This window comes from Manis pentadactyla, chromosome 4 (assembly GCF_030020395.1).
Source record: "Manis pentadactyla isolate mManPen7 chromosome 4, mManPen7.hap1, whole genome shotgun sequence".
NCBI lineage: Eukaryota > Metazoa > Chordata > Mammalia > Pholidota > Manidae > Manis > Manis pentadactyla.
Genome location: NC_080022.1, coordinates 122,453,145 through 122,479,823, shown reverse-complemented (window position 1 = coordinate 122,479,823; position 26,679 = coordinate 122,453,145). Strand labels below are relative to the sequence as shown.

Genomic DNA, 26,679 nt, shown 5'->3' with positions numbered 1-26,679 from the left:
CTCAACACCCAAAAAGCAAATAACCCAATTAAAAAACGGACAGAGGATCTGAACAGATACTTCTCCAAAGAAGAAATTCAGATGGCCAACATACACATGAAAAGATGCTCCGCATCCCTAATCATCAGAGAAATGCAAATTTAAACCACAATGAGATATCACCTCACACCAGTAAGGAAGGCTAACATCCAAAAGACAGACAACAAATGTTGGCGAGGACGTGGAGAAAGGGGAACCCTCCTACACTGCTGGTGGGAATGTAAATTAGTTCAACCATTGTGGTTCCTCAAAAAACTCAAAATAAAAATACCATTTGACCCAGGATTCCACTCCTAGGAATTTACCCTAATGCAGGAGCCCAGTTTGAAAAAGACAGGTGCACCCCTATGTTTATTGCAGCACTATTTACAATAGCCAAGATATGAAAGCAACTTAAGTGTCCATCAGCAGATGAATGGATAAAGAAGATGTGGTACATATACACAATGGAATATTATTCAGTCATAAGAAGAAAACAAATCCTTCAATTTGCAACAACATGCATGGAGCTAGAGGGTATTATGCTCAGTGAAATAAGCCACGTGGAGAAAGACAAGTACCAAATGATCTCCCTCATTTGTGGAGTGTAACAACATAGCAAGACTGAAGGAACAAAATTGCAGCAGACTCACAGGCTCCAAGAAGGGACTAGCGGTTAACATAGGGAAGGGGGTGGGGAGGGAGAACGGGATTAAGGGGCATTATGATTGGCACACATAATGTAGGAGGGTCAAAGGGAAGGCAGTATAGCAGGGGAAAAGACAAGTAGTGACTCTATAGCATCTTACTACACTGATGGACAGTGACTGCAATGAGGTATGGGGGGGCGGGGGAACTTGATAATATGGGTGACTGTTGTACCAAAAATGTTGCTCATGTGAAACTTTCATAAGATTGTATATCAATGATAGCTTAAAAAAAAAAAAGGATCCTGCTCAGTTTTAGCCAATCATGGTAAGCCCAGTTCTCTTACCAAGAACTGGTTTAGAAATGCTATGTAGCCCAATTCCAGCCAATAAGAATTAATAAATTTATTTGCAACTTCTAGGAAAGATCACCTAGGTCCCAAGAGAAATATCAAGAAGTCCCCTTTTCCTGTGGAAACTGCCACTGATAGGATGAGACTCCCAGGGCCAGTAGTGTCACTTTTCAACTGTAAGGGAGGAATGAAGAGAAGGCTGACACACTGCGAATGACTAGGAGGGATGGAAAGAACCCTGCCTGTCAGGATTTCAAAGAGCTGTATCAACTCACTCAACAGCCTGTCCCCACTCACTGAACTGCCAGTGACACGGTAAGTGTCCTTACTATTAATTTAGGTGGAATTTTCTATTTGCAGCCAAATGCTAATTTATTCAGATGGCAATCTCCCCAAAGTAACTTATAAATATAATGCAAACCTCATAATTCAATCTCAAAGCATTTTGAGGACTTGACAAAATTATCTAAAATTCATATGAAAATGGAAAGAAATTTTGCAAAAGAAGCATGTATGAAATCTGTATTACTATATAGTGCAAACATACAGCACACTATCAAACAGTGCATACAGTATGAATCATCAGATGAACAAACAGAATGGAAAACTCCAAAGAAAGCCAAGCATATATTAATAGATAGTAAGTACATAATGATAGATTATCTCTAAGTCACCAAATTCACATCAAAATAAACTGCAGATAAACAAAAGTTAAATGTTAAAATGTTTAGAAATAAAGAAAAAGAAAATTTCAAGATGGGTGAATATATGATTTCAAAGTTGAAAAATACCTTTCTAAGCATTAAGCTCCAGAAGAGCGGGGACTTTTGCCTCACTTGCTTCTATTCAAATTCTAGAACAATACCTGGCATAGAATAGCTACTTAATCAATATGTATTCAAAATTAATGACAAAAGATAAACATAAATGAATTCAGGTCTAAGTCTAAAAGTCACACTGTGTGATTCATTTATAAGTTTTGAAAAGAAACATGCAGAGTAAACAATATCTTTGAAGGAATACAGAGGCAAACTAAAGAGAAGCAACAAATGATAAAGTCCCAGGAGAGTAGCATCTCTGAGGCAGGAAGGGGAGTGGGATTGGGGCCAGGCACACACGGAGCTTTGAAGATCCTGTTAATGTTGGGCCACTGCCTGCTCTCATTATTCTTTAGACTGTACAAATGTTAGTTTCACATTTCTTTCTAATTAACAAAAAAAAAACACAAAAAGCCAACAACTCTGAACTTTATACACACACAATTAAAGGAAAAGGCCAATAGGGTACTTAATATTCTTATAAAAAAGCACCAATAAATGTCCCAATTCACTGTTTATTTAAAGACATGCTGGTTAATGTTAACGCCCTGTCATCAATCTGACAAAGGTTATAAAAATTAATGAGTTTTGGGGAAAGGGGCAACTGCCTTCTCACAGTAATAAAAACTAATAATGGTTAACACATTTTTTGTAACTACTGTGTATCAGGCATTGTCCTAAGTGCTTTAAGTATACTCATTCAATCTTCCTAACAGTCCTCTGAGGCAGTATTACTCTTAATTCCACTCTGAGGATCAAACCAGAGGGATTAATCTGACCAAAGTCACAAGGCAAATCAATTAACAGAAACAGAAAATGTAAATAACAGTTCTTTCAAAGGCAATTTTGCAATATTCATCAACAACCTTAAAATGTGCTACTTTTGACTGGAATTTCAGTGCTCAGAATCATCCTAAGGAAATAGATCTTGACACCACCTCATGTCCAATAACACAAAACTGAACTACTATGCAGATACACCATTCTGGATTGAACACATGCATTTATCTCCATTCCCTCCCAACACCATTAAAATAAAAGTTAAAGGATAAAAAAGATACAAAGTTACAAGAAAAATATAAGTAGAGAAGAATCAAGGAAGATGACAGAGAGAAAAGGTTTATGAGAAATGGAAATTAGAAGAAAAAGATGGTAAGTGATCAAGCAAATGAAAGGAAGATAAAGACTGAATGTCTGCAGACAGCTATGCCACTGAGAAGGGAGCCAGTCTGTACTCCAGAAACACAGAAAAGCTTCGGACCTAAAAAAAATTAAGTATGGCTAAGAGAAGAATTTGTCATATATAGAAAAAACAAGCAACAGAAAAATCTAACTACTGCTTTCAGAGGAAAAAAATGGATAGACACAAATGAAAATATAATTATGTAATCCTATTACTCGGCTCAGCAGCTACCATTATTTATATATTCATAACATAGACACAACCAAAAATTGCACTCAATCTTCACTTTTTTTAAGTCATTAAAAAAATAATAAATCAAGAAATAGTAATTTTATGTTATATAGAGATATAAAGCAAAATCCCAGAAGAAAGTGGTTGCGCTGACAATGAGATGTGGCAAGGAAATGCTGTATTTTTAAGTCTTACAGTATTAAAGAGTAACTTAAAAAATAAAAATTGCTGCAAAAAATTACAGAATATTCAGAAAAACATAAAACATAAATCCTCTATAAATCTACCAACCAAGGAGATATCTAAGCTGGCCTGTGCATACAGTAAAACAACAAATTTGACTGCATCTATACTGTTGGAACTCAACCAAGAATTAGGAGAAGTGCAAGTTGTAGCGCTCCAAAATCTTACAACTACAGACTATTTACTGTTAAAAGAACATATGGGATGTGAACAGTTCCCAGGAATGGGTTGTTTTAATTTGTATGATTTTTCTCAGACTGTTCAAGTGCAGTTGGACAATATCCATCATATCATAGACAAATTTTCACAAATGCCTAGGGTGCCTAACTGGTTTTCTTGGCTTCACTGGAGATGGCTGGTAATTATAGATCTGCTTTGGTTATGTAACTGTATTCCTATTATGTTAATGTGTGTGCGCAATTTAATTAGTAATTTAAAACCTATACATGCTTAAGTTACTCTACAAGAAGATATGTCAAAGAAATAATCAATCTTCCCATGTTTGCTTCCGTCTGCTACCTCTATAGCTTTTCTTCTTCCTTCCTAATTACAACCCTTAAATAGAATTCGTGCCTCATATAGAATTTACCGAGTATCATAATTCCTCCAAGTGGTAAAGATACCTCAAGACAAATGCTGGGCATAGAAGCCACAGGGCATAAATCTACAAAGAAGTAAAAAGCTAACCTTTTCAAACAATATGGCTTCTCTCTCACTTACCAACTTTACATTTCCCTGTATGGCCCCGGAAGATGACTGGTTAGCCAGAGACGGGTAAGATTCCTCAAGGGAGGAACAACCTAAGACAGGCACAGTCGCAGGGGGGCCATCAGGTGAGAAATTGAGGATCAACAGAGGTGAGGCTTAGAACCCCCCCCCCCCGTTTTGAGAGAAATCTTCTGCATCTGTGGATGTTTTATTGCCCTTGTCTAGCTTGGATTAATACATAGTCTACAGGCACACACCTGATCATCTACATTTGCTCTCTTACAACACTAAACTAAGTTTTCTACCTTTATCTTGCATCTACCTACCACTTCAGCATTTTATTAAAAATAATAATAATAATAATAATAATAAAGGGAGAAATGTGGGATCCACATATAAATCAAGTATAAAAATCAAACGAATATTCATCTTTGACCTGATTGTTCATAGTTCATAATGTGTGATCAAAACCGAAAGTCTCTGTGATGACTGCCCTTGTACTGTTCACCATGTAAGAACTTATTCACTATGTAAGAACTTGTTCACCATGTAAGAACTTGTTCGTTATGCTTCAGAAGATAGGAGACTGATGAGAATTAGGCTTGGGGTGGATTAATGATTGTGCATTGAGCATTGAGTCCCCTATACAGAATTTTATTGTTGTTAACAACCATTTGATCAATAAATATGAGAGATGCCCTCTCAAAAAAAAAAAAAAAATCTACCAACCAGAGATAATCTCTGTCTATATTTTGGTATCATTCAGCCCTTGTTCCATACCTGTGTTTAGTCTACATATTTTAGAAAATTAGGATCTTCCTAACTATGCTATTCTGTAATCTGCCATTTTCACTTCATTTTTTATGGGCATTTCCTCAGTAATCACATATATGTATGCAATCACATACATACATATGCAATACAAAGACCAAAATCAGTACCCTAGACCAAGTTTTCTGAATTAATATACTCTTGGGAGAGTTAATCATGTTAATAAAAAGCCCACAAATAAATTTCTTTAGAAAAAAATAAGATTAAGAATATTGTAACATTTTCTTTAAAACATAACTAGTAAAATTAAAAATAATGTTTATAATAGAAAATAGTTTGCTCTCTCCAAAAAGAATTCCTGTGCCTGGGAAAAAAAATATTTTCACAATATATTTAAAATTTAAATACATTTTTTAAAGTCAGATTACAAAGTAGTACATACAGTATGATCCCTAATTTGTTTCTTAGTATAGGAGAAAAACAAGCCTGGAACAACATACGTCAAAAAATAAATGGTAGTTCTTAATCATAGGAACATGGATGATTTTAATTTTCGTCTTAATGCTCTCCTAAATTTTCTTCAATGCACTGGCATTACTTTTGGAGTCAGAATAAGACAGCTTTATGCTCTTAAGAAACTGTCTACAGTTAACACTATAAATGAAAGACAGCAAGGGGGCAGAAACAGTTCAAAAGTGACTTAGCTGACAGCTACCTTTGTTTTTACATCTTCTGTGAAGTTGCTCAAGGCACATCCACACTACACTAAAGCGTTATCTACTTGGTGTTTCTTGGGTCTTCTGTTCTTTCATTCAGCAATTACTGAGTCTCTATCATGATCCATGCACCCCTCTAGGTACCAAGGATTTAGCAGAGAACACGACAAATGAAGTCTCCATCCCTCTTTGACAGGGAAAACAGATACTAAACACATTTGAACAAAAATTACTTTTAGTGGCTAGACAAACACAAGCATACAACACACACACACACCTCTACTTTCTTTCAAGTGCAAAGAAGTAAAGAAGGATAAAGGACTGGAGAGATACTAAGGTGGAAAGAGATTATTATTTCAGTCAGGACAGGCATCCTGAGGAAGTGGTAAGTGAGCAGAGGCCTGAAGAGAGCAGCCATGTGAAGCTGTGGGAGAACAGGCTAGGCAGAGGGAACCGTGTGGTGAGAGTGGGATGGGCAAGTGGGAGAGTGTAGTAGATGAGGTAGAAGCAGGTGGGGGTCAGCTCATGTTGGGACTTTCAAGTCCACAGAATGATTCCGAATTTATTCTAAAGGTGATGCAAAGGCATCAAGTTCTTAAAAGATCACTTTGCCTACTGCATGGAGAACAGATTATGTGAGAGAATGAAAGGGAAGTAGGCAGACCTGTGAGATGACTATTACAGGTATCCAGGCAAGAAACAATGATGGCCTGGACCAAAGCAGTAGGCCAAGAGGCTGAGACACGATCTGACATGGATATATTCTTATGATTCACCCAATATAACTTGCTGATGAATTTATCACACACAGGGAATGAGAAAGCCATCATAGATGATTCTTAGGTTCCTGACCACAGTAATGAGGTGCATGGTCGTGCTGGGGCTGACTGGTGGAGAAACAAGTTTGTGAGTGGCAGAAATCAAGAGGCCCGTTTTGGACAAGTGAAGTGTGGGATGTTCAGTAGACAATCTTACCCAAGAGTCTGCAGTTCAAGTTGTTATGGGACTAAATGTTACCTCCTAGGGTGTGAGGACAGAGGGAAAAAAGAGGGCTCAGGACAGCCCTGAGGTCCGCTGACTTTAGAAGTGGCAAAGGGGAAGGCGAATGACCAGTGAGTGTCCCAGAAACCAAGTGAATAAAGTCTTCCCAGCCGGAGATAGTGATCACATGGGCCAGAGCCACTACTGATCAGTAAAGTAGGTAAGATAAGGACTGAGAACTGGTGACCTTGATAAAGGGGCTTCAGTGGGATGATGTGGGAGAAAAGTCAGTTTATGTCCAAGAGAGAACTGGAAGACAACTGAGTACAGACAGCTCTTTCACAGCATTTTTACTGCTTTAGGGGCAACAGTCAACCACTGCATATCCACTATCTCACTAGCTCTTGGCATAGGTGTGAAGTAAGAGTTATTGAATGGCAAATCTGAAAATTCCCAATATTCAATACCTTATTAAGAAACCCAAATGGCTGCGAGATAGAAAGCTTCCTTCCTATCCCATTCTGTTCCTAACATAATTCTTTATGCTCTTCCCTCCATAATAAGGATGAACTGCAGAAACAGCTTCTCTTGCAAGAACAAGCTTCTCTTCTTCTATCACTTGGTGTATACCTGGGGCCAAAAATTAATTAATTAGCATTCTGATTAGTAGCTGAACCAAGAGATAAGAGAAAGACCTTCCTTTTCTGCTCCCCAGTTTTCAAGGTTATATAATAAAAGCTGACAGATGAGCAAGGGTTAAAAAAAACAAGTGATCACGTCATTCAAATAAAACATATTATTCCAAATCTCTGCTGAGACCTTAAAAATAGCTCTTTAATTTCCAAAATGGGTAACTTTCCCTCCCCAATTCAGATACCTTTCCCTTTATAACAGCGTAACAGTGAAGCCCTGCGGCAAAAAGGCAACAGTCCAGGAAACAGGTTTCCCTACCTGACAAAACGCAGTCTGCTAATTCCTTTTCTTTTTCAATTTTTCCCTCTAGAGTTGAAATGCAGAATTCGTAGCCAGCAAGAGCAAATTCCTCTCTGTAAAGCAAAGATTGGCAATTGGCTGTTCACAAACTCCTCTTTACCCTCATTTCCCAGCATGGATTTGAATATTATCAATAAAGGCATATATGATGGGAAGAGGGAATTTGTTTAGTCTCTAAGGGGCATCAGTCTGCTATTTCTCAGAAGCTATTTCTGCTTAGTTTTTAGTCACCGATTTAATGGCACTTAAGACACAAAAAGCTAGGAATGCTGCCATCACTTTGATAACTGACACAGCCAGCAGTTTTCATCACCTCCACAGTTTCAAGGAAGTCTGGTTCTCCATTTGTCAGCCTACACCTGCTCAAAGTAATACTAATATGAACAGAGGCTAGGGCCACCCTGCAAGTAAGGATTCTAATAACTGACCTGTTTTTTAGAGAGGTGTATTAGCTTTATACTCTTCCAAGCTACAGGTCTTTGATGAAAGTTTCTTTTATACAAACTGCACTAGAAGGTATTTAACCCGGCTCTAGCCCTGGACCCTCAATCAACTGGAGAGGTCACCCAAGCGGGAGACAGCCTCACTCTGGACTGAACAAGTGTCACCTGCTCGCTTCTATAAAGAGATGCATAGCAACATGACAGAAATTCCTTCTCCATCCAGAAATTTAGCCCTAGTTCTTGCTCTTGTTTTGTCTCTCGTTTCTTACCCGAAGTTCACCCTTTCCTCTCTATGCTTTGTCAGGACAGAACAGATGATCTCACTGTTCTACTCTGTTCTCAGAAGAATGGAAGTGTCCCCAGACCCAAACCTTGGCAGGAGGGACTCTACCCAGCCAAGACATGAAACAGGAGGAGGCTGTCCACAGATGACCCTAGTCAGAGCAAACTGTCTACGAAGAGCTCTCCTCCTAACTAGTAGCAGCTGTCTAAGTCTCAGGATGGCCATATATTTTCTGGTCTCATGCTTCTCCTAATAAAACAAAATGAAAAAACACTTCTGAGGAGAGTAAAGTAACTTTATGGACTAATATTAGTGGCTACTACACAAGCCTTCCCCTCTGTAAGACCTGGATTTGTTGTATTTTCCAGCGTTACTGGCTTTGGGCTTCTTATCCTATGAGTTCATAGCCATCAACGTCTAGTCCCGGAGTTACTCCTCCAGGGGAGACTGGGCCTAGCTGCAATGCTCGCTGGCACAGGCTGACCTCCAACTCCTCTAGGAGTGGAAGTCAAAGGCCCTCAGAAACTGTCCCCTACCTAGTGCCCAAAAAATACACAGAGACTAAGTAGGTCCTGCTGAGAATGAAGGAGCTGGTGGCCAGGGCAGCAGGGAGAGTGCCAGGCCCCCTCGCCTCAGTGAGCACTCTTTCCACAGCGCTAGCTTGATGTACCAGTTCCTCTGGTACCAAATTCCACAGCAACTAAAAACTTAAGGAAAAGCTGGTTTCAGGTCTTCCCTTAAATTCACCCTAAAATATTAACTCCCTAGGGAAGTTGTCTGATGACACCCTAGATGCTCTTCTTTAAAGAAAGGCACCCGGGAGAATGAATGGCACCACTCACTCACCAGGGTGCCTGACCTTTGGCACAGAGCCAAATCAGTTTCTAAAGCCATTCCTAGGTAGCTGGCAGACTTTTCTTTATAAGAATTTAGACTCATCTAATACTTTTTAAGTCAGCACTGATGTCCTGTCCTCCTTATCCAAAGGTCTCCTCCACTCCTAAGTATTTCTCCTTCCTAAAACCTAGCTGACCATCTCTACTCCTTTAGCAGTGCCCACTAACTAGCTTACTGAGACACTTCCACAGCAACTATCTATCACTAACTTTACACCCACCTTCCTGGTTTGTTAATATCAGCAAAATGGTTCCTTCAAAGTATATTATCCCCAGCGGCTTTTACATTGCTCCCTCCTCTCCTAGGAGGGGCTAAATTACAGTTCTGTAACTTCCCTTCCTGGGCCAAGCAGAACAGAAAACTTGATTATCTTTGTCATGGTGTAGCCAGAGGTGTGAGGGCTGTATGTCCTGCTCAGCAGGCTCATGGAAACAACAGGGGAAAAACTGGAAAACATCAAAGGTTTCAAAGATGAGGGATAGAACACTTGGGGTATGACAGCCAATTTTTTGAAACCCAGCTACTTTGTAGGTAAATGATTCATATTACACTTACTTATTCTGAGCAGCATAGATACTGGCCAACTTGAGAGAGATTTCAATTATTGCATTGTCTTCCTGTTGGGAAAAAGAAAAATGAAGGAAATTCATGAGAAGTAAAATTTCCTTATGGATCATTTCAGATCAACTTCCAGACTGACTTTGGCCTGAAAGCCATAGTCTTTATACTTTTGGAGGAATCAGGCTACTATGAATTCCTCAGCTATCATATTTTTGCATGACTGAGACTAGCGTTTTTATAAAGGTCCTAGGGGGAAAAAAAATCTATCTTTTTTAGCCATTTTGGGGCCTGGATGGAGTTTTCAGGAAGCAAGATTATTTTGAAAACTGCTTCAGCTAGGTCCCAACCCCAGGCCAACATCCTTACCTGTGGCATGCCCCCTCCAAGTAGGTAACTCATTGTTGCTTTAAAAAGTTTTTCTGCCTAAAAGCATAAGGAAAAGATTTTTCTTTTATTGGCCCCCACTATTTATAGACTCTGGACTTGAAGTACTCATCTGATGCATCATTTCTTGTAAAACACAACACACACTAACACTCACATACACAGAGAAAAGTATCCTTGTGACGGTAAAGACTAAAATACCAGGACCCCACATCCTCTGGGCACCTTAAAAATTCTTCTGCGATGACTAGAAATTAACTTCTCATCCAAACCCACTGTGGCAGAAACTATGAACTATCCCCTACTATTCATGCTTCTCTTCATTTTTTAGTTACAGAATCTCCTTAATTTTCAAAAAGTCAGCCTCTTTTGCAAGGAATTTTTGGCCAAGAGATGCAGGGGGAAGGAATATGAACAATTTTTAAATTATATTTTATAATTAAGCTGTTTGCCCTCCATTCTTTTTTCTTTCCTTCCTGTAGGCTGGAGGTGTGTCAGCTCACCTATGCATATGAGGATATATCTTAGAAGGAAGATATATCTGAGCTTCTGGACCACTTCATGGAGGATAGGCACCTAACTCTCTGTGTTTAGCTATCTCTGGACTAATGAATTAAAGAGAAATACATGTCCTTCTAATCTGAGTCACTCTATTTTGGCATCTCTTTGTTACAGCAGCGTAGTCTGTAATAGAGTACTAACCCTATAGTACTAAGCCTGTAACTTTTACTAACAGTTTCCTGGAGGCTGGTCCTTCACAAATTCAAGATATTACAAAATGTTTTACTTACATTATCAAGCTGACCACGTATAAATGCTAAGTTGGCCATCTGAAAGCAAATTATAGATCGATTTTCAGTTTAGAGCACTATGTTACTACTTATTTCAAAACCTTTAAGCTAAAAACTCAATTTTTCTTTCACCCACTAAATGGAAAAATAGTTTAAAGCATGTCACTAATCTGTCAGAAGCGAAGTACAGCAGTGGTGTAAGAGTAAATATTTGTATATTCTTTACTGATGACAAACCAGATCTAGATCCACTCATTACTGAAGAAGCAAAAGCTAATGGTATTTTTTTCTTTCTGATCAGAGAATTCAACTTCAATAAGTAACATCTCAAGGGCAATAAAAATTGAAACTAAAAGAAAGCTTAGTAAAAAGAAAAATGAAAACCAAAGAGCTTTAGGACATCCTGATGGTCAGAAATATAAATCAGGAGAGCTAACAGCCCCTCTCTCGCATCCACCCTTCATCAGCAGTGGTTCAGATTGGTTGGAAGAATTACCAAATCGTAAGTGTAAGTGATGGCCTTCTTGTTATTGTTCTGATAAGCAAGACGAAGAGCGTCATGCAAAATTAGCTCAGCCTCTTCTGGCTCATCTTTCATGATGCTCAACTGAAAAGAGAAAACAAAGAATAGAAAATGAAATGTAAAGAAAGCATGTGCATGTGCTACCAGACAGAAGTGGACATGGCTATACATCCCAACACATACAAGGAAGCTGTTCACTTACTCATCAAGTATTTACTGAATTCCTACCATGTATCAGGCATTACATCTACAGTGATGACAGGGGGATAAGCTTCCTTTGCAGCTAGCTGTGGCCATATAACAAAGTTTTGACCAACGGATGCAGGAGCAGGAATGTGAGCCATTTTTACATCATGTTTTACAAGAAAGTTGCTTGCCCTACATTCTCTTCTCTTCTTGTAGCCTATAAACTTAATTACAAGTAACCATAACAACTATAAAGACAAGCAATCTAAGGGAATAAGGGGTCTCCTCTAAACGGGAGTCAGAGAGGCTTTCCAAGGTAGACACAGTTAAACTGAGGTAGTAAGGGTGTGCAAGAGTCAACCAAATAAGGAATTTGGGTGGGAAATGATCCAGAGAGTAGGGAATGAGCAAAGGCCTTACAGGCTAAAGAGAATGGTTCTTTAAGAACCATTCAAAAAATGAAAAAGATGTGAAGGGAAGATGCAAGCCAGAGGATTCCAGCCAACTAGGTGGGCAAGGTAGGGTGGTGTAGTTCATACAGGGTCTTGAGGTCATAGCAAGGAGTTTGGATTTACCATAAATGCAGTGGGAAGTCACTCAAAGCTTTTATACAGGAGGTGATATGATCCAATTTACATTATTTTTTAAAAAGTGCTCTAGCTGCTGCATGGAGAATAGATTGTTGGGGGACAATAGGGCAAGCAAGACAACTGGATAGTAATACCATGGCGATGTGGCTGGGGTGAGAGCAGGGGAGATAAAAGGGGGGAGACTTGAGAATGTTCTGGATTTGGTGGCAAGAGGATCTGCCGCTGTACTGTACGTGTTGTGGGAGGTGGTGGTAAAGTACTACAAGTTTTAAGAATGACTATGAGGTTTCCAGGTTGAAAAACTAAGTGGATGGCAGTTAAGAGTTAAGACGGTGAAAGAGTGTGCTGGGGAGACATTTAAGCCCAAGAGTTTAGCTTTGGGCAGGCAGGTCAAGTCTGAAAGGCGGGTGGAATCTCAAAGTGGAGATGACATGTCAGTAGCACACTGCAGTTTGGGAATATAAATGTGGACGTCGTTGGCCTCCAGGTGGGAGTTAGCCCAATGGAAGAGCTGAGATAACCTAGGAAGAAGGGAAAAAGAAAGAAATGGAGAAAAGAAGCGTGAGATAAAGAACCACACCGCGCATAATCAACACTAAACTGCATCTTCAGGACGCTACATGTGTGCAAAATTCTCTAAGCCAGTTCATTCATGTGGGGTGGTTCACTGATAAAAACAACTGCGGAACATTTCCGCTAATTGGACGAAAGAGCGATGCCTGCGTGCCACCTCCATCTGCACTCTGAGACTGCAGCCTGTTACTGCAGGCTTTACAGTCTGACAAGCCTGGATGCACTACAGCACCGCCCGTGACCTATCTATCTCCGGGCAGTTTTCCCTCGGAGCTTCCATCTAGTGTTCGGCAAGCTGCGCACCCACCCGCCTCACCTTGGCTCGCTTCAGCAGCTGGATGATCTCCGCCTCAGCCTCGTCCGCCGCGTCGTCGGCGGCGGCCCCACCCGCGCGCTGCTGCTCGTCCTCCTCTGCGTCAGCGGGCCTCGAGAACCAGGCGAGCGCTGCGGGAAGGGTCTCTGGGATCACCTGGCCCGGCACGCGCCCCGGCCCCCGCCCGGCCAGCCGGCCGGCCCCAGCCCCTCACCTGCCAGCGGCGGCAGCAGGCCCGGGCCCCAGCCGTGCGGCGGGACTCGGAAAGGCGGCACCTGCACCTCGGGCGCCCGGCCTCCTGCCAGACCTGGGAGCAGGCGCGCCGAGCAGTACGGGCGCCACCGCCCCGCGGCTCGTAGGAGGCCTCGGCCCAGGCTAGTGACCAGGAGCCGATACATGCCCACGCCGCGTCCTCGGCGCACTGCAGGCAGGGCAGGACTGGGACGCCCGCCCCCAGCGCCGAGCGCCCGCCGGATTGGCAGGGCAGTGACGTAGGAGGAGGAGTCACCATTGGCGCTCGCGTGCGCGATGACGCACGCTACGTCACCGCGCCTCGCCCCGCCCCCGGCTGGAGGCGGGAAACTTAGGCAGGTCCGTGTGGGCGTCGCGCCTTTTGAGGAGCCTGCGGCGTCCGGCGCCATGGCCGCTTCCCTTCCTGCGTTGCCGGCGGTCACGTTGCCGGCTGTAGTGGAGGAGCTCCTGAACGAGATGGCCGAGGCGGTGCGGGAGTGCGCGCGAAGTACGAGCCGGAGGGCGTGTGTGGCTACGTTGTGGGCGGTGCAGGCTGGGCGGCGGCAGTCTGTGGGCCTGAGGGCGCTGGTTTCGGGCCCCTGCGCCCCTCGCCCCGCTTTTTCACACGTGGTTGTATCTTCAAACCCCCTGTTCTGAAGGAGAGGAGGGAGAGTGCAGGGAGAGGAAAACCAAATTTGCAAATATGTTTAGGGAAAGCGCAGTTGTTCCTGCGGCCCCGCCTTCGGGGAGCGCGCCAGCGCTGGGGGAAGCGGGAACCGACCGACGCCCACCCAGCCCGGGGGCCGCAGCCTGCGGAGACTGAGAGGTGAATCTAGGAATCACTAAACTTGTCTGTGTTTTCTCCCCTCAAAAGCTTATGTTAACTTTAAATTGGATGCTCTCATACACTTTGTTCAGCAAAGAAATATTTTAGAGCCACAAAACCCAACATGCAAGCGCGATGACTAAGGGTAAATCTGGATGTCGTGCGAGTACCTTTTTCCTTCGGTGACCAGCAGAGGATGCTCTGTGACCTGCTCGCCGAAATGGTCCCGAGACGTGTTCACAGCCTACTAGTGTTAAGAGAAATACCTCCAATCCAAAGTGCATCAACTAGTTTAGAATTACTAAACCAACGTACAAATGGCCACTTTAGGCCTTAAAACAACCACTGCTTTTATTCACTTGGATGGCTTCTGTTTTTAAAAGATCTGCATTTTGAAAGGGTTTATCTTGAGTTACTGATTTTAAAGGATTGAGTTATTTTTCTCATTTCAGTTAAAACTAATGCAGTGTATATGCTTAAAAGATTAGGCCAGCCAGGTAGTCAAATGTTCTGATCCCAAAAAGGGTGAGGGAAAGCCAGTCTGTCTGTAGTCAGCTCCAACAGTGGTTGCCAGGGTGGGCCCTGGGTCTGAATGAATTCATATGCACTGTGATGGTCTTGGAGGAATCCTCGTAGGTGCCCACGATGCCAGTGGGACCACTGACATTGATTCAGGTTTTTTTTTCAGCAGACCATTTCCTGCTATTTAAAAAACTTTTGTTACAGTCATGGGCTCTTCCTGACTCTCATCCTTCAAGGGTATTTTTTTTTTTAGATCAAGATTCTGAGTTTATGCTTGTAGTATGATGTAAAATTTAGTCACAGCTGTGCCTAATGCTAGGATTATTTTTCCTTTCCTGCATAACCTTTTGTTTTCCCTGGAATTACAACTGTTGTTCTTGTGTTTGCTGCTTTATTTTTCTATGTATTTATCCCTAATTCAACCTCAGACTCCTTACCAGTGTTACGAATCTCTACTCAAGATGTTCAGGTGAATAAAGTGTTTTGTCAGTTTCATTTTCCTATAGAGATCTCTTCTAGAGCCTTCTGACTTGCTCTAATATGGACTGCTGCGTCCTGAAATCTCCCTTTACTATTATTAGCCTGTGAATTCTCTTTACCTATGTTGAGCCTTTGGTTTAGTACATCCTACAATTTTTTTTTTTATCAGTTTACTACCTTACAGAGCTCATACTTTAGTAGATTGCTGAAGAAGAGTACTTGAGATGTACTTTTTGAGGCTTTACATATCTGAAAAAGTTATTTTTCTGTCCCCAGAGTTAATTGATAATTTGGCTAGGTATTGAATTAAATGTTGGAAATAGTATTTCCTCAGACATTATTCTACCTTTTAACTTCTTAAACTTACTTTCAAAGAGTCTCACTTATTTTAGCCCCTGTTTTATCTCCACCTCCAGAGCTACCTGGTGCCACTCATTTCTGAGGGTTTTTTCTTTTTTTCTTTTTTCATTTTGGTGGGGCATTTTGATTCTGGAGGTAAGTCAGGTTGTTGTTCGGCTCTCCCCATTGCTAGTTTAGGATTAAGTTTTCTCAGGTCTTTTTTCCAAGGTATCTTAGCTATTGTTTCTCCCTGTCTTCATCTTTGGGAGTTTATGCTTTCTTTAAAAAAATCCTTTTATTATTGTTTAGTGGAATAATGGGAAGGAGTGAAATTAGATGCATAGGCTCAATTTGCCATCTTACACTAAAATCTTTTTGGTTATTTTTAAAGATTTTAATGTCTGGTCACTGGTTTAACACATTTAACTTTCTTTCCATTCCTATTTTACAGTTCCTGATGAGCATCTATTATCGTAAGTGTATATCCTATTGTATTTGGAATTTTTTTTAATGCATTAGTGCATCTTAAAAAACAAACCTTTTTAACATCAACTCTTGATTTTTTTTAATGTTCTTATTAAACTAAAAACAGTATTTTCTTGACGTGACTGCTAAAAATCTGTCTCAAGTGAATAGCTAATACCCTATTTGACAGTAGATGGCATTGCTCATATTGTTCAATTTGCCACTCTTGTTTAACATTGTTCTAGAAGTTGTAGCTGTTAGACTAACAGATGAAAAAGAAATTAGAAGTATCTGCAAAGAAACACAAAGTATCATTATATGTACATGATAAAACTACTTTTTAAAAACCAAGAGAAAGTTATTTTGTAAAATAGAGAAATTAAAAATCATTTTCTTTAATACACAAATATATTTACAAAAATGTAACTACATTCTCAATAACAGCAAAAAAGTGAAAGCTACCTGGGAATAAGTGACATTTAATTGCATATATATATACTTGTGTTTAAAAGTCCAGAAAGATATATACCAGCATATACCAATGACTATCTTAGGGAGAAGGAAGGTGGTGGAGTTTAAAGAAGGGCTTAAACTTTGTCTGTAGTAAATTTTTTATAAAGATTATACATTATTTTAAAATATTACTACTTTTAAAACAAAGAAAATAGGCAATAATAAAACATTGCCAAAAACTTTGGAAAAAATGATAAATCTTACTAGGGATCATAAATATAGCTTCCCATCTATAAAACTAGCTGCCACAAAAAGACATAATAATGTTCCAAATGCTGGCAAAAATATGGAAAAAAGGGTAACTGATACCCTGTTGTTAAGAGTGAATTGGTTGGCAACAGGCAATAAGAGCTTTAAAACATACACATGCTTTGGCCCAGAAATTTCACTTAATACTTTCATCGTAGATGTACATAAGATTTCACAAAGCACATTTGTCCAATATTGGTTATGGTAGGGAAAAAAACACTTGGAAACAATCTAATGAATAATTAGATTTAATTGGATTTAATAAACTCTAATTACCCAAAAATAGAGTTTGGGAAAAATAAAAGTAATTCATCTTCACAGTGGAATTCTTCGTAACCATTAAAAGTGATGTAGAAAGGTACTGCATTCAAGAGATGTTCACGGTATGTCATAAAGTGAACAAGAGGGGTTTGAAAAAATTCCTAATAGAACTTTTTTTGTAAGTTTTGAAGTTAAGTGTGATTGATTAAGTTGTCACCAGATTTTATTTTCTTTTCTTTGTCCATAGTCTTAATATGTTTGTTGTAAAAAAATTAAAAACTCTCCCCATTCCAGTGAGTTGGTTGTACAGAGAGACTGGTTTGTTGGAATCTCTTATTTTGAAGCCTTAGTAGTTCTGACTTATTTTGTGTCAGATCATATGAAAACATTAACTTTTCAGTTTTAGTTCAACCCAGCCGTTTTATTTTGCAGTTTATAAAAATAGTCCATACTTGTAAAAAAAAAAAAAAAAGTTCTTGGAAAATAAATCATAAAAGCATCAACAGTCATACCACCCAGTGATAGTCACTCTCACAGTTTGGTTTATTGCCTTCTTTGTTTTTTCAATTAAATGTTTTATTTTGAGATAATTATAGATGTTCTTTAAAAAATTTTAACATGATTGTGAGTTTCTAAATAGTTTTGTGCTTAATCTTACCTAACATACAGTAAGAATTTTTCCACATACCAAATTTTTCTCTTGATATGTCGTTTAACAGCTGATACATTGTTTGGACTTTATTACTAATCCAAAAAGTACAAATAACACCCATCAGATGGTTGATGTAGAAATTTGATAATACTGGTGTTGGTGAGGATGTGGAGAAAACAGAACTCTCATTAGTGCTTGTGGAATAACTATTTCCACTATGGAAAGTTATTCACAGCACCTATTAAAATTGAAAAATGCACATATCCTAAGACTCATCAATTCAACTTCTACTTGCATAAGAGGAAGAATTCTCATACATATGCACTAAGGAACATATGCAGGGATAATTGAGCATTTATAATAGTGTAAAATGGAAATAATCAGAATGAATGCCCATCACACACACACACACAAAAATACACACACACAATGTATGATGTAACAGAAACGTTAATGGGAAGAAAACCAACAAATGCATGTAGTTGCGCGTACACACACACACACACACACACACACACACACAATGTATGATGTAACAGAAACGTTAATGGGAAGAAAACCAACAAATGCATGTAGTTGCCTTAGATGAAAGGAGGTTGGAAAGAAGAATAGGAAGCACTTCATTTGTATAAAGAACTTCTTTATTTGTAAACAGCATGTTAACATTTACTCTGCGGGATTGATTACAAGCGTTTCTGATATATTATCTTTTTTTCCAAATTAAAATAAATTGAGTTTTTAAAAAATGCCAGTGGTGATCCTTTGGGTCAAGGTACTGAGGTAACTTTTGAGAGCCTGGCAGTCTAATCTGAAGCCTTTCTGTTTCCCAGGCTGAAGTTTGTCTTTGGCTTATCGGCTGTCCAGGCCTTGGACCTAGTTGATCGACAGTCTATCACCTTAATCTCATCACCCAGTGGGAGGCGTGTTTACCAGGTAGAAATTTAGAGGTGGGGATTAGCTCAACAGGAACTCCTTGGGACAAAATGTTTTCATGAAACTGTGCAAGCTTCAACTATTTCCTGGATTGTTGAAAAACATTTGACTAATTTAGTAAAATTAGTATATTAGTAATTAAGATAAATATGACCTATTAACTCTACTTAGTAGCATTGTATAGAACTGATGTGGAACAGCTCTTTTCTCAGGTCTAATCGAGTACAGTCAACTTTTGCTTTCCCGTTGTTTGATAATAGAGGCATTTTTCTGCCCCCAAAATGTATTGATGTCTGCATCTTGTTCATTATCTCTTGCCTACAAGCAAGAGCCAAAATGCATTTTGAGATTGTTTCACATGCTCAGAATCATCTGTCAGAAATGCTCTTTCAAAACTGTTGTCAAGAAGTATTTATTAAGGGTCAAACTGTGCTGAGTGCAGGCAACCTACTTTGATCTTAGTTTTGCCTTCTGGAGCTTAAGATAGGTGGATTTGTAAATAGCTTCTTAACAGACTCTAAATTACTTTCATGTGTTATTGATAATACTCACTGAAAGCCCAGCCAGGTATTTATTTTGCAGGAAACTGAGATGCAGAAAAGTAAATTAACAGTCACCTCTGGCAGCTGGGATTTCTAAGAGCTCTCCCACTCTGCCTGTCTTTATGTAAACAGGAGGCAAACTCCAACCCACACCTCCCCTCAACCCTTCCACTCCCCAGTTTAGCCATAGGAGACAATGACAAGTGCAGCTCGGACGAGTGGAGGGAATATTATGAATGAAATAAAAGTATTGTCAGTAGTCTCCAAATTTTGTGTCTGGCTTGGAAGCAGTAAAAAAAGAAACCATCGGCTCTAGGTAATATATATATTCTAAGCCTTGGTGATGGCCAGGAAGGGGAAATTTTTTCAGTGTTTGGATTCTGGTTTATGATTGTGGATAAAATGAGGGTTCCTGTGGCCAGGATTCTCACTTGGCCTTGGTCAGCTAGCTCACTACACACATGTGGGTAATACATTGCTATTGACTTTATATAATAAAGAGTGCCACCCAGTGCTCTGGGTGACATGGTGGTACAGCTGCAGGAGAGCCGACCTGGAGTGGTGGCAGTGCCTAGGACAGAGACTGAGACAGCTGCAGGGGGCAGAGAGGCCCAGAGGCAGAGACCACCTTGCTGCATGCAGACTCGCTCTGACTGGGTGGGATTCTAGTGATGGACATGCCACCGTGGGAATAAAGTCGGGTATAAACCCTTTCACCCCAAGAGCATTCCATTGTCATTCTTTGGTCTCATTGAATCCATAGTGAACTTGCCTGGGACTGAAACCCACTGGCCAGACAATGATGAACTTCTCAGAGCTGAGAACCATATCTGGTAATTCTTAGTGAATGAACTGAAAGCCTGCTTGGGCAAATAGGTGCCTTTGCTTAGTGAATTAAGTTGCCATATATTGTAACATAACCAACCTAGCAAAATATTTATGCATTTCTGTACTGATGAAAATGGGGTAATTAGTGTTAAGTGCTGCAGTTAAAACTTTTGATTGTATTTATTTTAAAAAGGCTGTTAGAATTTTCTCATGGTGAATTTATAGATTAAGCACAACTTTAGATAATAGTTTATACTTGAGAAGGTGTCTCCATTTTCTTTTCCATGTTTTTATTTTTTGTTCTTATGTAGCTAGAATACTCTAAACAATAAGGGGCTTTGAGTTTTGTCAGTGTCTTCGTTTCAGAATTTTTTGTCTCAGTTCCAGTATCAGAACATTTAACCTGTGCAAATGAACTTCTAACTGTCCTCTAGCTCTGAGATCAAGTTATTAGTAAAAAGATTTTGTTTGAAATACTTGTTGACCTTTTGTTCCTCTCAGGATTATCGTGACTTGTTTAATTTTCATCATACACATCCTGTATTATATTACATTGCTGTAATTCATCAAAAGATACTTCCTAAATTGAGGCTATCAGCTTGGACTTTGAATTAAATGAGGCTGTGGAAATCTTATATACACCCGCAAGTTAACCTTAATAGTTTCATTGTATAGTAATACAGCAAGAATTTGGCTTAATTCAGAGGTTCTATAAGGTGATAAAAATTGAGTCAGACATTGCCTTGATACCCTGCTAATAATCTTTCCCCAGGTCAACCTAATATTCTTTTTGTCCTCCAGGTGTATTGGCAGTTAATCTAAAATCACCATTGCTACCTGAGTTGTTTTTTAATAAACAATTTAGCTCACCTAGGAGGCTGGGGATGCATCAGTCAGGAGAGGCTGAATTAATGCTGTGGTAACAATGACCCCAAAATTTCAAAGGCTTACAGAAACAGTTTTATATTTATTTATGTTCTGTATCCATTAAAAGCCCGTTGCAGCTCTGCTGCAAAATCATCTTCACTCAGGGATCCCAGTTGGTGGAGCAGCCAGTATCTGGAACATCGTGGATCTCATAGCAGAGAGAAAAGAGTACATGGTGTGCACCGATTTTTGATATTTCTGCTTGGCTACTCACATTTTACTGGCTAAACCAGGTCACACAGCCGTCCTGTGTTTAATAGGACAGAAATGTATAGTCTCTCTGGAACACAGAGAACAATAAATACAGTTTACCACTGTGATGGGCCCTGAGAGACTTGGAGCAGTCATAAAATAAAATTCTCCTTGTGAACGGATGGCCATCTAGCTGGGTCACCCTCCTTAGGGCCTAACTGAAACCATAGCAGACTTCCTCCAAGTGAGGTTCATATGTGTCAACTCATCGGTTTGATTATCCTCTTTCCTGCATGTTTCTTTTTTAAAAAGCTCTCTCCTCCTGGGGATGAGCATTCCAGACTATGAGTGGACAAACTGGGAGCAGTTCCTATAATAGGAGGTCATTTTTCCATTGAGTAAAGGAATTGAATTAGGTGATCCCTGAGGTTCATTAGTTGACTAGGCTAGATAAGGAAGAAGCAAATTCAAAATTTACTATGTCGTCACAGTATTTATTGCCTCAGGCGGTTGAGCGATTTACTTTTAGTCTTAGCCAGCCTTTAAAAGGAGCAGGCAAGGGAACCTCTATAGAATTTCTCCCCCTCCTACAGTCACCACGCATTTGTTCAGCAGAGTCTAAGGAGTATTCTGATAGATTGTAGACCTATGGTAAGAAGGAACCAGTGGACCACTCAAGTCAGTGTAGAATTCCAGAGGCTTATGCCTGCTTAAATGTAAATCTAGAGGGAAGAAATACAGGAGATAACTAAAGGAAGAAAAATCTGTATTATTCATTGGTAATAGTTTAAAGACCCAAGAATTGTTCATGTTACTGCTGGATGTTGGTGGGTTTTGTTCAAGGATAAAGTGGAATACAGTCTGCTTTAATGGTCTCCCTTCTGTTTAAGTTTTCTAGGTAACATTAGGGAAATTCCTCCATGATTCACATGGTGTCAAGGTGATAGGTTTAAAACATACCAATGTCTTGAGATAGGAAATATGTAAGATGTGGTTCTTTTTAGTACCTAATTTGTAACTGAGGCTGAAAATTTTAATGTGTACAGTAGGCGTCTTTTTACCCTTACCTCAAAAATCATTGGCCATTTCTGGTAATTCAGAAATTCCCGAAGAATTCTACCGATTAGGTCAAAAAATTGTAGTGACATAGCTGAATCATGTGATCACTGGCTGATGACAAACAGAAGCACAACTCTCCAACCCTGCTGTTTTTTGGTTGAAGACTTAGCTCTTGCTTTATTTTTTGTAGGAGGGGAGGAGAACGAAAGGATACTGGGAGAGATGATACTAAAAAACAAAACAGAAACCTCCTGGCCTCTTCATTTAAATTGCCATCTTAGAACCTAAAACTAGTTTGAATGCCCTGTGGTGAATTCCACCCTTGGGACATACCTTCTTCCCATGGATACAAAATACACTTCCAGTTTGGAAATCAACACTAGGATAAGGCCCTCAGCATTTTTGTTTTTAGCTGCTTGGTGGTAGAGGAACTTAAGTGATTTCTCCAAGTTTGTCCAGTCACATCCTAATTTGTGTCTTTGTCCCTTGATGGCCAAGAGGTTGTTGACTCCCACACTCGGCCTCTTACCAACCCTAACATATCTGTGTCCTTCTTCCATCCTGCTGGATAAACAGGCAGATCCAGGCTTGCCTGTTTCTGAGACCATCCTGAGCAGCTGAGTCATCTCTTCTGCAAGATACCTTGCTTTTTTCTCCCTGCTCAAAATGCTTTTCAAAAGGCTTTTCCCATTTTCTTCTGAAGACCTACCTTTCTGTCTGACTGCTAACCTTTTACCTGTTTTCACACACTCTTTAAGTGTGAGTGGAAGCTTTAGAAATTTACACACAGGCTGTGAAATGACAAAGGCTAAGAAACACCACAGTGAAGTGTAGGTGAAGGGAGTTTCCCACTCCACCTGTCTATATTCATCCATGCAGTGGGCCCTCTGAATCACTAGGTAGGTGAACAAAATTGTGGATGGTTTAACCAGCCTGAAACTCAGTTTCCTTGTATGAAGGCTTCAAGGTCAGAGCACTGAGAAGGAGGGGCACACAAGGGTACTTTCCACTTTCATGTAAAGTGTTCCTACAGTTCTTCCCAGTACAATTTGCAGAACCCTGAGATCTATTCAAGGGAAAGAAGGGGTTTCCAGCACACCTTTGGGAGTCTGACCCCTCTTTCCTTTTCTTTCTAGGTACTTGGAAGTTCTGGTAAAACATACACATGTTTGGCTTCCTGTCATTACTGTTCATGTCCTGCATTTGCCTTCACAGTGCTACGGAAGAGTGACAGCCTGCTGGTGAGGATGGGATGGCTCGTCCCACTGCAGTTACGTTAGGAGAGAAACTCCTAGGCCTTACTGTGAAGTTTAAGAGTTGTACAAAACAGGAATTTCTCTACATGTTGAAACAAATAGTAGTGTATTGTCCTTGACTTCAGCTAGTCATCTCTTTGGGTTTACCCTCCCAAAATGCAGTGCTATTTTTAGAACTACATCAATTTCTTGATTTTTTTAATTTAAAAGGTTGCAGATGAAGCTTTGGGGAGGGGAGCCGGGAGAGCACACACATGCAGGGATGTTATCCACTGCAATTAACTTTCTGGAAGCAAAGAAGAAAGAGTGTAACAGGACTGAAAGGAGGAGCCTGAGTTGGTTTTCACTTTGGCAACAGGGTCTAAACTGTTACCTGAAAAAAAACAGGCAAAGTGAAACTTCCTTTGTCCCCTCTGGCTTCTAGAAAGAATGCATCTGTCTCATCTCTGCCTGCAGTTCTTAGGCAGTAAGTTGAAGGCCCAAAAACTGTGTGCCCCACATTTCCTACTAAATGTGATGGTGGTGAGAGGTCTTGGTTAGCCTGGCTGGCCCTGCCAGTTTTTAATGGGTTTGTTATGTTTTGTATTCCAGTGCAAGCATCTCTTGGCAGTTTACCTTAGTCAGGTTATGAGGACCTGTCAGCAGCTAAGTGTCTCTGACAAGCAGTTGACCGATATATTATTGACGGAGAAGAAACAAGAAGTGTAAAAGGCACAGATGGAGCATCATTATCTTTCACAATAGAAGTCCCGTCATGAAACACATTTAACCTATCGTGGTTTACATGGAAGACAGGTGAAATGCATCTTCCAGAGACTTGTTACCGTCCATTTTCCCTTCCGGACTGCAGAAAGGACTGTGTGTTGGAACCCAGGATGTGTCATAAAAACTCTGAAGCAGCGTCTTGAGTCCCTTAGGTGAAGAATTTTCTAGATGGAATCAAGCATGTTAGACTCAAAGCCTAATGTCATGTCTTGTTCACAGTCGATTCTTAAGTAAATAACTAGTAATTTCTGAGAGATTGGAGTGGTAGATGAAATGGAGTAAGATGAATTTCAGAGGAGTATTAGTTCTCTGCCTTGGGTCCAGAAGTCATCCTGTAACAATAAAAGATAAGAGCAAAGATGCAACTGAGCAGCAGCACGTTCACAAAAAATGGGTTCTGGTGTCAGTGAGCTTCCACTATCTGGAGTGTTTGTGCAGAAAAGCTTACGTAGACTTCTTAGGAAGGGAGTGTCCAGAGCAAGGCAAGAGTGGCGGGTTCTGAGCTTTTTAACAGGCCAGTAAAGGGAGGCCTGAAACTCATGTCCTGAAGGGAGCTGAACATAAACTGCCAGGAATTTCCAGCCTGAGGAAGAAAGGGCAAAAGGGATGCCAAGACCGGTGTTAGAAGGGAGAGAAATAGGACTTGTTTAGGCCCCAAAAGAAATCAAAGGAACAATGAGAAATGAAAATGACAGACTTCAGCACAAGACGAGCTTTTTTAATAGGTACATCTGTCCACAGGCAGCGTGGGATTCTAGGACAGGAATTCTTTGGCTCCGCAAGGGTCCATAAACCTGCAGTGTCCTCGCAGAGATACTGCAGAAGGGACTGAAGCAGGGAACAAACATGGAATAGGTGAATGGGTGCTGTGCAGAAGGCGACAGATGCCAGGGCCTTTTGTCATGTTGAGTTTGTGGCAAATAAAATCATATATCAAGAATTTTCTAGTTGGGAAATTTGGGCCAGTTATAAATTTACTGCTTAAGCATTCTAAGGGTAAAGAAAAAAAGCTCTGTATGACAACCAATGCAATACCCTAAGTTTTTTTTTCTTTTATTTTTATTTCACTTAATACAAGGTTACATAGTTTTACTTAGTAAAATTTTCACACTTTGGGATCCAGCAACTTGGCCAAACTTGAACTTGGGAGAGAAGTAAAATTCACTACCTGGCTCTGGAAGGGGGACATGGAATCTGGCAGAAAAGGGAGCCAATTTCCCTGGTTTCATCCTCTAGGATAGTCAGCTATATATGGAAAAGAATGTTATCAAAATTGTTATCTGATGATATTCTACTTTAGAATTTAAGAGAGTACCATTTCCCTAAATGAGTAGAGCAGTTTGTAGCTTAAAGAATTATACTTTTAATTTTCCTGGGAACAAGTACATATATTTTTATTATGTTAACTTTTATTTTTCCATTGCCTTGAAGTTAAACATTTGTGTTATAATAGTTCACAGTTTCACAGTAAAATAGTTTGAATTATTCTCTACCATGAAAAACAAATGTTTAACAAAGCAAAATAGCCTATTACAGTCCATTCAAGCCATCAACATTGCCCAGACAGTATAGCCAGAGAGAACAAGAAATACATTTGTCAACCCTTGGAGCCTGCTGATAACATGTACATATTAGCTAGATGTGTGGTGATGTCCAGAAGAGGCAATCCTTAAGCTTGTGACGCGTAGCTGTCTTTCACAATGACCATCAGCCGGTCAAGTCCTGTCCCTTTGTTGATTGTAAATTCATGCCTTTTCAAAGAGCATCAGTCATAGGCCCACATCGAGAGCAGGCTGTGCCCCCACCTGCCCATTCCCATTCTTGAGGACTTCTGTCTGGCAGAAAACATACCTGGAGATGATTTTATGAAAAGTGTAGCGGAAGTCTTGGTTCCTGTAGGCATAGACAATGGGATTGACAACCGAGTTGGCATGTGATAGGAGAATGGCTATGTTCATTGCCCACTTAGGCTTATCCTTAGCCCACGCTGGCTGAAATAGATTGAAACAGTTGATGGCATGTACTGGTAGCCAGCACAGAGCAAAAATCCCAACGATCGTAGCCAGGGACTTGGCTACGTGGATCTCCCGCTGGAGGGTGGTCCTCGAATGGTCCATCAGCTCCGTGCGCTGCAGCTGCCTACAGGCCACCATGAAGATCTTGAGGTAGATCACCAGCATTATGAGCAGTGGGGGCAGGACACACCCAAAGAAATTGAAGTACACCATGTAGCTCATGGGGATCACATTCTCAAAAAGACACCTGACAAGGCAGCAGCTTTCGTTTGTGGCTCCATCCCGGGGCTCTGTGCAGTTGGTGGCACTGTCCTTACTGTTCCACCCCAGGAATGGGGTCAGGCCAATGCCAAAGGCAAGGACCCAGAGCACAGCAATGACTCCTCTGGCTCGGGTCCCAGTGACCAAACTCTTGTAC

At 40.4% G+C, this 26,679-nt stretch overlaps 3 protein-coding genes across 10 annotated transcripts in view; 1 reads left to right on the top strand and 2 right to left on the bottom strand.

Annotated features, from left to right (window-relative positions):
• The window catches only part of TTC19 (tetratricopeptide repeat domain 19), a 26,216-nt gene extending 12,509 nt beyond the window's left edge, over positions 1-13,707 (bottom strand). Inside the window, exons 1-7 of one of the 5 annotated variants that reach the window (XM_036920648.2) lie at positions 13,421-13,705; positions 13,210-13,337; positions 11,518-11,628; positions 11,022-11,060; positions 10,213-10,269; positions 9,841-9,902; positions 7,621-7,715 (exon numbers count right to left, since the gene is read on the bottom strand). In XM_036920648.2, the coding sequence (XP_036776543.2) occupies positions 7,621-7,715; positions 9,841-9,902; positions 10,213-10,269; positions 11,022-11,060; positions 11,518-11,628; positions 13,210-13,337; positions 13,421-13,604 (676 nt within the window). In that variant the 5' untranslated portion in view covers positions 13,605-13,705. Of the gene's footprint in view, positions 1-7,620; positions 7,716-9,840; positions 9,903-10,212; positions 10,270-11,021; positions 11,061-11,517; positions 11,629-12,751; positions 12,842-13,209; positions 13,338-13,420 lie in introns of those variants that run through there. The other 4 variants (XM_036920652.2, XM_036920654.2, XM_036920651.2 and 1 more) reach the window with 4 other exon arrangements.
• Positions 13,706-25,278, top strand: ZSWIM7 (zinc finger SWIM-type containing 7). 3 transcript variants are annotated; one of them, XM_036920660.2, is made up of 5 exons: positions 13,706-13,945; positions 16,056-16,077; positions 18,575-18,677; positions 23,362-23,466; positions 24,073-25,278. In XM_036920660.2, exons 1-5 carry the CDS (start codon positions 13,735-13,737, stop codon positions 24,187-24,189), a joined length of 558 nt encoding a protein of 185 aa, XP_036776555.2. In that variant the 5' UTR covers positions 13,706-13,734; the 3' UTR covers positions 24,190-25,278. The 3 variants fall into 3 exon arrangements, with proteins under 3 accessions (XP_036776555.2, XP_036776557.2, XP_036776558.2); XM_036920662.2 differs by lacking the exon at positions 24,073-25,278 and adding an exon at positions 23,692-24,066 and having other exon boundaries at positions 13,735-13,945; XM_036920663.2 differs by lacking the exon at positions 23,362-23,466 and having other exon boundaries at positions 13,735-13,945.
• The window catches only part of ADORA2B (adenosine A2b receptor), a 33,772-nt gene continuing 32,366 nt past the window's right edge, over positions 25,274-26,679 (bottom strand). For both annotated transcript variants that reach the window (XM_057500821.1, XM_036920656.2), the window contains exon 2: positions 25,274-26,679. In XM_057500821.1, the coding sequence (XP_057356804.1) occupies positions 26,016-26,679 (664 nt within the window). In that variant the 3' untranslated portion in view covers positions 25,274-26,015.

What these genes read in the sequence shown, in the direction of transcription:
- ZSWIM7 (XM_036920660.2), top strand. Translation starts at nt 13,735, where the DNA reads ATGACGCACGCTACGTCACCGCGCCTCGCCCCGCCCCCGGCTGGAGGC. An exon ending in GGTGCGGGAGTGCGCGCGAA is followed by an intron (nt 13,946 to 16,055) that starts GTACGAGCCGGA and finishes CCTATTTTACAG; the next exon opens with TTCCTGATGAGCATCTATTA. An exon ending in GGAAGAGTGACAGCCTGCTG is followed by an intron (nt 23,467 to 24,072) that starts GTGAGGATGGGA and finishes TTTGTATTCCAG; the next exon opens with TGCAAGCATCTCTTGGCAGT.